Source organism: Staurois parvus, unplaced genomic scaffold (genome assembly GCF_062004578.1).
Source record: "Staurois parvus isolate SC_StPar_1 unplaced genomic scaffold, SC_StPar_1.0 ptg000018l, whole genome shotgun sequence".
Taxonomy (NCBI): domain Eukaryota; kingdom Metazoa; phylum Chordata; class Amphibia; order Anura; family Ranidae; genus Staurois; species Staurois parvus.
The window spans coordinates 1,246,902-1,260,257 of record NW_028317814.1 but is presented as its reverse complement, the minus strand read 5'-3'; the positions used below and the strand labels follow the sequence as shown (position 1 = coordinate 1,260,257).

General features: G+C 40.7%; 2 protein-coding genes across 5 annotated transcripts in view; both read right to left on the bottom strand.

Moving 5' to 3' along the window:
- The window catches only part of LOC149473011 (cytochrome P450 2K1-like), a 64,458-nt gene extending 59,256 nt beyond the window's left edge, over positions 1 to 5,202 (bottom strand). For all 4 annotated transcript variants that reach the window (XM_089681932.1, XM_089681940.1, XM_089681923.1 and 1 more), the window contains exon 1: positions 5,008 to 5,202. In XM_089681932.1, the coding sequence (XP_089538058.1) occupies positions 5,008 to 5,202 (195 nt within the window). The remainder of the gene's footprint in view (positions 1 to 5,007) is intronic.
- Positions 5,203 to 12,441: 7,239 nt separating this feature from the next.
- LOC149473010 (cytochrome P450 2K1-like) overlaps positions 12,442 to 13,356 on the bottom strand; it is a 28,140-nt gene continuing 27,225 nt past the window's right edge. Inside the window, exon 9 of the mRNA XM_089681908.1 lies at positions 12,442 to 12,780. Coding sequence (XP_089538034.1) covers positions 12,593 to 12,780 — 188 coding nt within the window. The 3' untranslated portion in view covers positions 12,442 to 12,592. The remainder of the gene's footprint in view (positions 12,781 to 13,356) is intronic.

Sequence of the window (13,356 nt, the reverse complement as noted above, 5' to 3'; positions counted from 1 at the left end):
ATTCGACGCGAATCAAATTTTTCCTGAAATTCGTATCGAATTCCGGTTCGCCTGGTTCGATTCGCTCATCTCTAATAATAATAATAAATTTAATTTAATAATATAATCAAACCAAAAACACTTAAATTTGAAATATAGCGCCAAGTTCGCACATCAATGAGCAAAGTCGCAGAATCGTTTTCACTGTTTGATGACGAATTTCCCCACAAATCATTATCACTCCATTCTGCAAGTGGTTCTGATTTACTATCGCTGTTCTCTAGCTGGTCTAAAACCGCTTTTGACCTAAAGTGACGCTTTTTGGACACCATGGACATTTCTCAGTTTCCAGGCAATAAATAAGAACAGTAAAAATGCAGGCAGGACACAGGACAAAGCACTAGGAACAAAATGTATGTGAAATGGTTTGATACAGTAATGGAATACTATGTGATTTTAGTGATTTTAGTGAATGTCACTTTTTGTCATTTTTGAATTTCCCGCCGTTCCGTCCCCCGTACGTCCCGACGCTCACAGGGGACGGAACCCAGATGACAGATGCTGTCATCCGCCGGATTACATTGTCGGGGACACTGCAGGAGGGACATCGTGGGAGCGCAGGACAAGGTAAGTGATACAGGGATCGTGGAGCAGCGCCGCATGGTATTCCCGAGTGTAGCTCGGGGTTACCGCTTGTGGTACTGAAACCTTACCCCGAGCTACACTCGGGAATACCGCCAGGGAGGTTAAAAAGTTTGGAGACCCCTGGTTTAGAGTGTGTGTTCACAAATACATATATATAAAGAAAGTATAATTTGACAGGATTTCATATAACCACAGATTTTTAAATACCATGGCATTCTGTATATCAAGAACGTGAGAAGAAGTGTGCATCACTGCCTAAGGAGTATGTAAACCCTAACAATAATGTGGTATTAAACCTAAAACCAAAATGTAATATATTTCTACCTACCAATCATTAGATGTGGTGGCTGCAGTTTACATCCGTTTTTTCATTAGTTTACATCCGTTTTTTCATCAGTTTACATTAGTTTTATCATCCATTTTACATCCGTTTTTCATCAGTTTACATTAGTATTTTCATTCATTTTACATCCGTTTTTTCATCAGTTTATATTAGTTTTTTCATTCATTTTACATCTGTTTTTTCATCAGTTTACATTTGTTTTTTCATTCATTTTACATCCGTTTTTTCATCCGTTAACATTAGTTTTTTCATTCATTTTAGATCAGTTTTTTTTCATCAGTTTATATTATTTTTTTCATTCATTTTACATCCGTTTTCATCAGTTTACATTAGTGTTTTCATTCATTTTACATCCGTTTTTTCAGCAGTTTATATTAGTTTTTTCTTTCATTTTACATCTGTTTCTTCATCAGTTTACATTTGTTTTGTATTCATTTTACATCCGTTTTTTCTTCAGTTAACATTAGTTTTTTCATTCATTTTACATCCGTTTTTTTCATTAGTTTACATTCGTATTTTCATTCATTTTACATCTGTTTTTTCATCAGTTTATATTATTTTATTCATTCATTTGACATCCGTTTTTTCATCAGTTTACATTTGTTTTTTCATTCATTTTACATCCGTTTTTTCATCAGTTTACATTAGTTTTTCATCAGTTTACATTAGTTTTTCATCCATTTTACATCCGTTTTTTCATTCAGTTTACATCTGTTTTCATCAATTTACATCCGTTTTTTCATAAGTTTACATTAGTTTTTTCATTCATTTTACATCCCTTTTTTCATCAGTTTACATTAGTTTTTTCATTCATTTTACATCTGTTTTTTCATCAGTTTACATTAGTTTTTTCATTCATTTTACATCCGTTTTTTCATCAGTTTACATTAGTTTTTTCATTCATTTTACATCTGTTTTTTCATCAGTTTATATTATTTTTTTCATTCATTTTACATCTGTTTTTTCATCAGTTTACATTAGTTTTTCATCCATTTTACATCCGTTTTTTCATTAGTTTACATTAGGTTTTTCATTCAATTTACATGTTTTCATCAGTTTAAATCCGTTTTTTCATCAGTTTACATTAGTTTTTTCATTCATTTTACATCCATTTTTTCATCAGTTTATATTAGTTTATTCATTCATTTTACATCCGTTTTTTCATCAGTTTATGTTAGTTTTCTCATTCATTTTACATCTGTTATCATCAGTTTATATCCGTTTTTTCATAATTTTACATTAGTTTTTTAATTAATTTTACATCCGTTTTTTCATCAGTTGACATTAGTTTTTGCATTCATTTTACATCCATGTTTTCATCAGTTTATATTAGTTTTTTCATTCATTTTACATCCATTTTTTTCATCAGTTTACATTAGTTTTTTCATTCATTTTACATCCATTTTTTCATCAGTTTATATTAGTTTTTTCATTCATTTTACATTAGTTTTTTCCTCAGTTTACATTAGTTTTTTCATTCATTTTACATCCGTTTTTTTATCAGTTTATATTACTTTTCTCATTCATTTTACATCCGTTTTTTCATCAGTTTATATTAGTTTTTTCATTCATTTTACATCCGTTTTTTCATCAGTTTACATTCGTTTTTTCATTCTTTTTACATACGTTTTTCATCAGTTTACATCAGTTTATTAATCTGTTTTACGTCTGTTTTCATCCGTTACATCCGTTTTCATCTGTTTCTCATCTGTTTACATCCATTTACATCCGTTTTTTGTCCATTCTGGGTTTTTTTACAGAACAAAAATAGGGTTTTCTTTCATTCAAAAAACGGATGTTAATGGATGTGGACATTAACGGATTAAACGAATGATCATCCATTTACATCTACTAGTCCATAGAAATACATGGTTGTACATTTTTCATCCATAAACAGACAGATGAAAAACGGACATACGGAATGCCCGTGTGAAAGAGGCCATAGGAAATAACTCCCATTGGTTCCAGCTATCTCTGAGGGCAACAAAACACCCCCCTCTATGTTATGGAGAAGAGAGGAAGGTTAATGTAGTCCTGTTCTAAGGTGACAACGCTGTTTCTCCATAGATATAGTTAGTGAGTGAGTGTCATCAACCTAAGACAGTTTGGGCTTTATTTACTAAAGCTGGAGCATGCAAAATCAGGTTCACTTTTGCATAGAAACCAATCAGCTTCTAACTTCAGTTTGTTGAATTAAGCTTTGGCAATAAAACCTGGAAGCTGATTGGTTTCTGTGCAGACGTGAGCCTGATTTTGCACTCTCCAGCTTTAGTAAATAAACCCTGAAGTGCATTACTAGCAGGATCGCCTGTTGAATATAACAGCTGAAATATATAAAGTAATGCAGCCACCACATCTAAGGATTGGTAAACTGCAATATATTCCATTTTTGTTCTTGGGCTTAGATACACTTTAAGGACTGTTTAGATAAACCAAATTACTTTTATAGATCAGACCTAACCCACAGAACTGTGCAGTTCTACTAATGTCTATAGGGCTGCCCCATGTTTAAACATTTACAAAAGAAAACATTTTTAAACATTAGCAGTCATTGATAGGACTATTAAAGTGGTACTTTAAAAAAAATTGCTGCTAGGAAGGATTAGTTTTGTAGAAGAGACATGTTATGTATAAAAAGCATAAAAAGCTTCTTACCTGTTTGCTAACAAACGTGTTGCAGCTGAATTACATTATATGAATGCAATATACATAGATAGATGTTGATTTACTAAAACTGGAGAGTGCAAAATCTGCTGCAGCTCTGCCAACCAGCTTCTATCTTCAACTTGTTCAAATAAGCTTTGACAACAAACAAAATGGAAGTTGATTGGTTTTTATGCATAGCTGCACCAGATTTTGCACTCTCCAGATTTAGTAAATCAACCCCATAGATAGATAGATAGATAGATAGATAGATAGATAGATAGATAGATAGATAGATGGATACCCATATGGAAGAAAAAATATATTTGAAATATATTTTAAAAATATTCTTCCCAAATATATTGCCATATATTTGAAATATCACAATTATGGCCATATTCAATATATTTCAAAATATATTTCAATAAATATATATATATATGTACTGCATGTTGAAAAAATCTGAAGAATTTATTTAAAACATATATATTTTTAAAAATATATTCTTCAGATTTTTTTTAACATATAAAAAAGTCCTTTTAACATATAGTTTTACATACATTTGTAAATGCATTCCAAAAATATAGATTTGTTTTTTTAAAAGACATACAGTATATTTGAAATGTATTTTTAAAAATGTATTTCTTATATTTTGTCATAAAAACGCATTTCAACATGCAGTATATATATATATATATATATATATATATATATATATATATATAGTAATTGAAATATATTTTGAAATATATTGAATATGGCCAAAATTGTAGTATTTCAAATATATGGCAATATATTTGGGAATAATATTTTTAAAATATATTTCAAATATATTTTTCTTCCATGTGGATAGATAGATAGATAGATAGATAGATAGTTAGATAGATAGATAGATAGATAGATACTATAGTTTCCTTTTATAACACATAGTATTATACTGTGTATCATTCTTGTACTACATTATTTATATCACTAAAATATATTAAGATGGCTGTTATCATAAATATATAACATTTAATATACATTTTAGATTATTTACTTAAATATTAGTAATTTATTCACTAAATAATGATTGTAAGCATTGTAAACACTTGTCATGTTACTTTTGGCAAACTGACACGGTAGACCCTAAAAGAGGATGGACAATGATCAACTTCCTAGAATCTGGCTATATAACATTTGTACAGAATTCAGATCAGCTGATTGCATGTTTGCCAACAGTACAAAATAAGCAAATAGGCAAATATTATGGTGGTAAAAGATCTCCAATATAATATAATAAACAAATGATTATATAAGATACTTCATTTTATATATATATATATATATATATATATATATATATATAAAGCAACCAAGGTACCTTTACTGTAAATATTAATATTAACCGGTACTACCTCCATTAGTGACTCATATGGCTTTTTCAGGTCCACCAGATTGAGGTTCCCAATTAAAGGAAGAGGTTTAGGACCTGGAGGCATCTTTCCATTGCTCTTCTTAGATCCATTGATCCAGTAGACAAATAATACAACACATGTTATGAAACAAAGCAGCAAATCAATCCTTGTGAGAAGGTAGGTGAGAAAAGTCATAGTGAAGAACTGTAATGATGATATTTTCAATGTGGCGATGGCACAAGTTTTATACTCACAGTGTTAATTCTTAACATATTAATCTTACTAGGACACAAATAAACTATATTACATTGTTTGGCTCATTGGCCAATAATATTTTATCTTGTTATTGTATAAGCTTGTACTGCACAAACCTGTATACCCTTTGTGAGATTTTTTTTTTTTGGATGGAAACTGAGAGGCGTTTATTATCTGAAGTGTAGCTGATGCCAGAATATAAAGTTCACAGCTTAAGGACATGTACTACGAATAAATCAATATGAAGTGGCTCAGGTTCAGTTAGTAAACTAGTATGGCACAGCTTTTATATGCATGCTGTTAATTCTTAACATATTAATCTTTACTAGGGCTCAAATAAACTATATCACCCCATTTGGCTCACTGGACATTATTTCCTTAGCTTGTTATTGCATAATCTTGTTTTTGCATAGATGCTATGGATTGTACTGCACAAACCTGTATAACCCTTTGCCAAGAGGCAGTTATGTTATCTGCAATGTAGCTGTTTTGATGCCAGGATTTAAAGTTCACACAATAACCTCCTCGGCGGTATGATTATTTCAGATTTTTGGTGCTGAAAGCGGTACCATTATTTTGCATGGAAATATGTAGTTTTTTTTTTTGTAGGCTGTAATTTTTAGGAATAATTCACTGAAATCTGTCCTAACAAGAGTCTATGATAAAATTTGAAACACGAAATCATAAATTATAATTTAATAAATAATCATAAAAAATAGTAGGTGACAGTCTGATGGATTGGGGTAGGGAGTTCCAGAGGATGGGGGAAGTCCTGGAGAGGTCCTGCAATCGGGCGTGGGAGGAGGAGACCAGGGAGCTAGAGAGTAGGAGGTCCTGTGAGGAGCGGAGGGCACGGGTAGGGTAGTATTTGGGTATCAGTTCAGTTATGTAGTTCGGGGCGGCATTGTGAATGGCTTTGTAGGTCAGAGTTAGCAGTTTGAATTTGATGCGTTGGGCAATCGGGAACCAATGAAGGGATTGGCAGAGGGGGGAGGCAGATGTGGAGCGGTTGGTGAGGTGGATGAGTCTAGCCGCTGAGTGTAGGATCGACTGGAGTGGGGATAGCGTTCGTTTGGGTAGGCCAGTGAGAAGGGAATTGCAATAGTCCAGGCGTGAGATGATGAGGGAGTGTACGAGTTGTTTGGTGGTGTCTGGGGTGAGGAATGTGCGCATCTTGGAGATGTTGTGGAGGTGGAGCCTGCAAGATCTAGATAGCAGTTGGATGTGGGGTAGGAAGGAGAGGTGGGAGTCCAGGGTGACACCCAGGGCTTTGGCGTGTGGGGTGGGAGAGATGGTGGTGTTGTTAGTAGTGATGGAGAGGATGGAGGGGGCACGGGGTGGGGGGAAGACCAGGAGCTCGGTTTTGGATAGGTTAAGCTTGAGGAAATGGAGCAAAATCCAGTCTGATATGTCGTTTAGGAGGTGGGCGATGCGGGCAGAGAGTGAGGGGGTGGAGAGATAAATTTGGGTGTCGTCGGCATAGAGGTGGTAATTGAAGCCATGGAAGTGAATAAGTTTGCCAAGGGAGGAGGTATAGATGGAGAAGAGGAGGGGCCCGAGGACAGAGCCTTGGGGGACCCCGACAGTCAGGGGGAGGGGGAGGTGGCAGTGTTGTAGGTGACGCTGAAGGAGCGTTGGGAAAGGTAGGAGGAGAACCAGGAGAGAGCAGCGTCCTTGATGCCAAGGGAGTGCAGTTTGGCAAGGAGGAGAGGTTGGTCAACAGTGTCGAAGGCCGCGGAGAGGTCGAGGAGCAGGAGGATAGAATAGTGGCCATTGGCTTTCGTGGTTAGCAGGTCATTGGTGATTTTAAGTAGGGCGGTTTCGGTGGAGTGCAGGGGACGGAAGGCAGACTGTAGGGGGTCAAGGAGGTTGTTATCAGTGAGGTGGGTGCTCAGGCAATTGTAGACCAGGTGCTCAAGGAGCTTGGAAGTGAAGGGCAACAAGGAGATGGGTCTAAGGTTGTTAAGGTTAGTGGGGTCAAGGGAGGGTTTTTTGAGTATGGGGGTGATGTGTGCGTGCTTTAGAGGGTAGGGGAAGGTGCCAGTGGAGAGGGAGAGATTGAAGATGTGGGTGAGGGAGCGAATGATGGAGGGGGGTGACTGGAGGAGCTGTGAGGTGATAGGGTCCAGGGGGCAGGTGGTGAGGCGAGCTTCAGTGAAGACCTTAGAGACCTCCTCGGGGGTAGTTGGGCTGAAGGAGCGGAGTGTTGGGGAGGTGATGATGTGCGGGGCATTAGGTATAGTGGGGGGTAGTGTGACTATGAGGTAAGGGGAGGGGAGGGTTGAGGGGTTGAAGGAGGGTGGGAGGCTGGGTGGAGAGGTGGATTGTGAGTTGACAATGTCCTTACGGATTGCGTCAATCTTGTTTTGGAAGTGAGTGGCAATCTCGTGGGCGGTGAGTGAGGTGCTGGGTGGGGGTGGGGCGGGAGAGAGCAGGGATTTGAAAGTGGAGAAGAGCCGGCGAGGACAGTGGGGAAGGTGTTGATAAGGGTTATGAAATAGGCTTGCTTGGCGGCGTGGAGGGAAGTGGTGTAGGCGAGGTAGGCAGCTTTATAGAGGGAGAGCGCGGGAGGGGATCTGGTTTTGCGCCATAAGCGCTCCAGCGCACGACTGCGTCGTTTGAGGCATTTCGTGTGGTCGTTTTGCCAGGGTTGAAGCGGTTGGGGGGTATAATGCTACGTGTGGTTAGGGGTGCCAGGTAGTCAAGGGCAGCTGACAGTGAGTCGTCGTATGCAGTAGTGGCCAGGTCAGGGCATGACAGAGGGAGGATGCTGTCATACAGACGGTCAGCTTCTGGGTGGAGATGGGTCGGGTTCAGATTGCGGAGGTTGCGGGTGATGGTTAGATGCTTCGGGGGAGGGGGGAGTTGAGGGAGGGGGAGATGGAGAATGTGAGGAGGTGGTTGTCAGAGAGGGGGAAGGGGGTGTTAGTGAAGTCGTGGGGGGTGCAGAGGTGGGAGAAAATGAGGTCCAGGGTGTTTCCGCTGGAGTGGGTGGAGGACTGAGTGTGCTGTTTGAGTGCGAAGGAGGAGGTTAGAAGGAGGAGTTGGGAAGTAGCCGGGCTGTTGGCGTTGATCGGGATATTGAAGTCACCTAGGATGATGGTCGGTAGCTCAGAGGAGAGGAAGAAGGGAAGCCAGGCGGCAAAGTCGTCAAGGAAGGGGGATTCAGAACCAGGAGGCCGATAGATTACCGCAATCCGTAGGGGGGTGGGAGAGAAGAGCCAGATGCAGTGGGCCTCGAAGGAGGAGAAGGATAGGGAGGGGGGGTTAGGGAGGATCTGGAAGGTGCTCAGCAGTGGTAGGAGCATACTGACCCCTCCGCCTCTGCGTCCGCTCGGTCTGGGTGAATGGGTCCAGACGAGGCCTCCATAGGAGAGGGTAGCAGGGGAGGTGGAGTCAGTGGCTTGGATGCAGGTTTCGGTGACCACTAGGAGGTTGAGGGAGTGGGAGAGAAAGAGGTCGTGGATGGCAGTGAGCTTGTTGCAAACCGAACGGGCGTTCAGGAGTGCAACCGAGAGGGGAGGGGTGGATGTGGGGAGGAGGGGGACAGATATGAGATTGAGGGGGTTGCGGTGGTTGGCGTGAGTAGGGGGGTGCCAGGAGGGGGAGTGGGGAGATGGAGGGCCAGGGTTTGGGGAGAGGTCACTGGCGGTTAGGAGAAGGAGGAGGGTGAGGAAGGTGGCATGGGAATGGGAGGTGCAGGAGCGCGTGGGTCGGTTGGTGGTGGCTTGTGGGTCGGCGGGGGAGTGGAGTAATAGGAGGAGGTGGTGAAAGCCATAGAGGGGGGAGGGAAGAAGTGAGGGTGCGATGTAGAGGTGTTTTGGGGGAGTAGGGAGGTAGAGGGAGGCAAGTTTGGGGATGGAGAAGAGGAGAACGAGGAGGAGGAGTGCAGGTGGCATGCTAGGGTGGGCAGAATGCTGATCGGGTCGGAGAGGAGGGAGGTTTCAGTCAGGACGTGAGGATAGGGAGAGTCCATTATGCCATGTCGAAGGGCCGTCCGGGCGGATGTCCGGCGATTCGGATCATCTGCGGCAAAAATTGAGGCCGCAGCTTCGGGTGCGTGGTAGGCCCCGATTCCCGGAGCTCCAGGAAAAGGTCCGGTGGCCTTCCTTGGTGGCCAGGCAGGGACCGGAGTGTCGTAGGGCCCCCGCTAGGGTCCGCTGTGGCCCGGATGGCAGCAGATTGGGGCCAGGAGCTCAGGAGCTCACTGATGTGCGTCTGCTCCAGCCGCCATCTTCAGCCTTCGGACAATGCATTCATTTACCAATGTGACATACTCTATGAATGTGACATACTCTATGAATGTGACATACTCTATGAATGCAACATACTGTACGAATGTGACATTTTCAATGCAGGTACGTACATCATACGCTGCGGCACAACTGTTTGGCCTCCAGTTCTACCCTTCTCTTTAATTTTTCTCTGTATGATTACAAGAGGATGATACTTACATTACTTGGGTAGCCCTCTTTTGGGGGGGGGGTTATGAGAATTTGGCCTTCATAAACAAGCTATTGCATTAAACCTGTAGGTAAATATTAGAACCAGAACCTTTGCTTAGTAAAAGAGTGGGTTTGATAATAAAGTTGGCAGTGCCTCCACCCAGGAAAGGACCTCTGTAATTCCCATCCTGGGAAATTAACCACTTGAGCTCAAGAAGGTTGTACCCCCCTTCATGACCAGGCCATTTTTCCCTCTTTAGCACTGTGTTACTTTAACTGGTAATTGTGTGGTCATGCAACACTATACCTAAAAGAAATTTACATTATTTTTTTCACACAAATGGAGATTTCTTTTGGTGGTATTTGATCACCACAGGGTTTTTATTTTTTGCTATATAAACAAAAAAAGAGCCCCAAAAAAATTTTTGTTTACTTTCTGCTTTAAAACACATTAAATATGTGTGTCTATGGGAATGTTTGACCATTCTTCCAGAAGTGCATTTGTGAGGTCAGGCACTGATGTCAGATGAGAAGTCCTGGCTCGCAGTCTCCGCTCTAATACATCTCAAAGGTGTTCTATCGGGTTGAGGTCAGGACTCTGTGCAGGCCAGGCAAGTTCCTCCACCCCAAACTCGCTCTTCCATGTCTTTATGGACCTTGCTTTGTGCACTGGTGTGCAGTCACTTTGGAACAGGAAGGGGCCATCCCCAAAATGTTCCCACAAAGTTGGGAGTATGAAATTGTCCAAAATGTCTTGGTATGTCTTAGTAGCATAGGGATAAAGAGCAGAGAGATAGACTCTCTTTCGCATTCTTAGATTATTAGGGGTGGTACAGTACACTGATGGCAACAGCAGCTGCTGCCTTGGATTGTTAGCTGCTGCTGCTCCCACCAGGGGACTGTACCTCCCCTAAGAATGAGGAAGACAGACCCTGATTGTCCACTGAGCCAAGAGAATTTTTGTGTGAGTGTGAGACAGCCAGAAGCCAGGGACCTGCATGGAGAGAAGAGTGCCTGGGAAGTGTGTCTAGAGCCTTTTGGAGAGTGTTCGGCCAGTGTAGTGAGCCCAGGGACAGGGCTGGAAGTGGGTAGTTGCCCTTAGTAGTACAGGAGCCTAGGAGTCTGTGTCTCCAGGGGTTTGGGTTTTCTGCCAGGACTGCTGCTTTTGCGTCTGCCATGTACAGAGTAAAAAGCCCAGTACCACATGTTGACTAACTATTTCGAGCGTGCTTAAAGAACCCCAGAGCTGACTGTTTCTGATGGCAGAGTATGTTCTGGTATCCTCTTCCTGTCTGCAGTACCCTACTGGACCATGTGCTGCTGGAGAATGAGTTGCTGTGTCGCAGGAACCCAAAGAAAGGATCGCCATCCAAGGCTTGACAGGTAGGTTCAAGGTTGAGTGGGTTACCTTTTGCCTGACTCCACTCAGACGCTGCACATTGGTTCAATTCCACAATCACTCTGAGTGGAAAAGTGAATCCAAGACTGGACAGTGACCAAGTAGACTTCACCACAGTGGGCAAGCAGAGGCTTGTTGACCACCATAGCTTGCTATTGTTGCTACTGTTTATGGTTGTGAAGCATTCTTGTGCAATGGGACAGTGTTAATTCTCTGCGCAGTGGATTAAAAAGCTCCAATATGGAATGGTAAAACTCCACCGCTAGCAAAGACCCCAACGCCAACATGGCTAAGCCCGTAGTTTACTGGACAGTGATTTAGACAGGGCTTATTGCTCCTAGATAGGTCTTACAAAACCATTATTGTGCCTGATTTCAAACTATGATGTTCTCACATTGCTGTCTTTCTATTTTTTATTACCTTTTATTAGCTTCAAGCTCTCTATATTATGGGAGAGTTAGTTTAAAGGGGGTGGGTACCCCTGCAGGCAAATACATCGAATTACAAAACAATAGTGCAGCGCTAAGATAACTTAAAGTGCGTGTGCAATACAATAGTGCAATGCAAATATATCAAACTCTTGTGGCACCAAAAATTGAAAGAATGAAGGAATCCAAATGTGAAGCCAAAAACGGTGGTTCTTCAATTATGAGGGAAATGACAGACGTGGATGTCAAAGGCCACCAAAACTTTTTAATAATGAACCACACAGCACCTCGATGTACAACAAAGGGAGGCTTACCAGAATCATATGACCCCCAATTAAGAGTGGTCAACCAGCACTTGTATAATAATCCAATATATCTAGCTTTCCTCAAAACCACATGTCAAACGATGGTACTGCTGCATTATATCAGATCAAATGAAAAGATGACAATCAGGCACTTCATATCATGTGGACAACCAATATTCCAAAATCCAAGATGCCTGCAGCGAGATTACATATGCGTAGTGGCGTGTGTTCCTTCTCTGCCCTACTAGTTTAATCAAAAATGACGTGATCAGGAGCGATGTACTCCCTCATATCGAAGAACCACTGAATTCACTGTTTTTGGCTTCACATTTGGATTCCTTTTTTCTTTCAATTTGTGGTGACACAAGAGTTTGATATATTTTGCATTGCACTATTGTATTGCACACACATTTTAATGTATTTTAGTGCTGCACTATTGTTTTGTGATGTTTATTATACTATGTATTATGGTGTCGTGCTAGCTGCTATGTTTTTTGACATCCGAACGGAGTCCTGGCACATTTTTTTTTTGTTCTCATTTAAAATACATCATATTCACTAGTAAGAGATACAGAAATCTAATGGATTGCAGGATAGCCCAGTACTGGTCCTTAACAGTTTTATTCAGAAATATTACAGCTTTAAAGTACAACATATCAAAAGTGGTATTCAAAATGACATAACATCTAAAAAGCAGACCAGCTAAAATGCAAAGTTTACACAACAAACATGTTGCTTCTTAGCTGTCTTTCATTAGTAATTTAGCTTCGCACATACTAAGTGTGGCAAAGGGATTAAAGTGAATCCAGTGCCAGGCTTCAGACTTATATCATCTCTGGAGACTCCAGGAGGTGGGTAGAAAGTGAAGGTTTGCAGAAGGCCAGTAAAAAACAGGAAAAGTTCCATTCTGGCTAAACTTTCTCCAACACAAGCCCTTCTTCCTATAAAAAAAATGCAGAAGAAAAAAAAGTCAACTGAGGAGTGCATGATATAAGCTGTGCTCTGTAGTCTGGAAGTACAGTAAAATAGTTAGACCTTAATTTATGGATGGCATAGAGTGGTAGAAGAGAGCCTGCTTCTGCAATAAATATACTCCAGCAACCAAACTGACGTGGTCTCCTACTAAATACCTATCAAGCATTCAGAACAGCAAAATAATTTGCAGTATTCTATTTTTTTTTATTATTGATTTGATAGTAATCCTATTGACTTCCATGACAAATTTTTCATCATCATGCAAAACAATAGTAGACAATAGTTAGACAAGAAAAAGATTAGTGGAAAGACATGTTAAAGCTAAGGGCAATCTGCTAGAACTGTTTCCTGTCCTTGAGAATGGGCTGTTCTTTACTATCACAACATGCAGCAAAGGAGAATCTACCCATAGTTGGATGAATGAGGTTGATCAATTCAAAGGAATAACATGCAATGTCTCTCAATGTCCATAGGAGATGTAGTCACTATAAAGCTACCCAAAAATGGTGGTTGGATGTGGGTACAGTCTGCTGATAGATTTA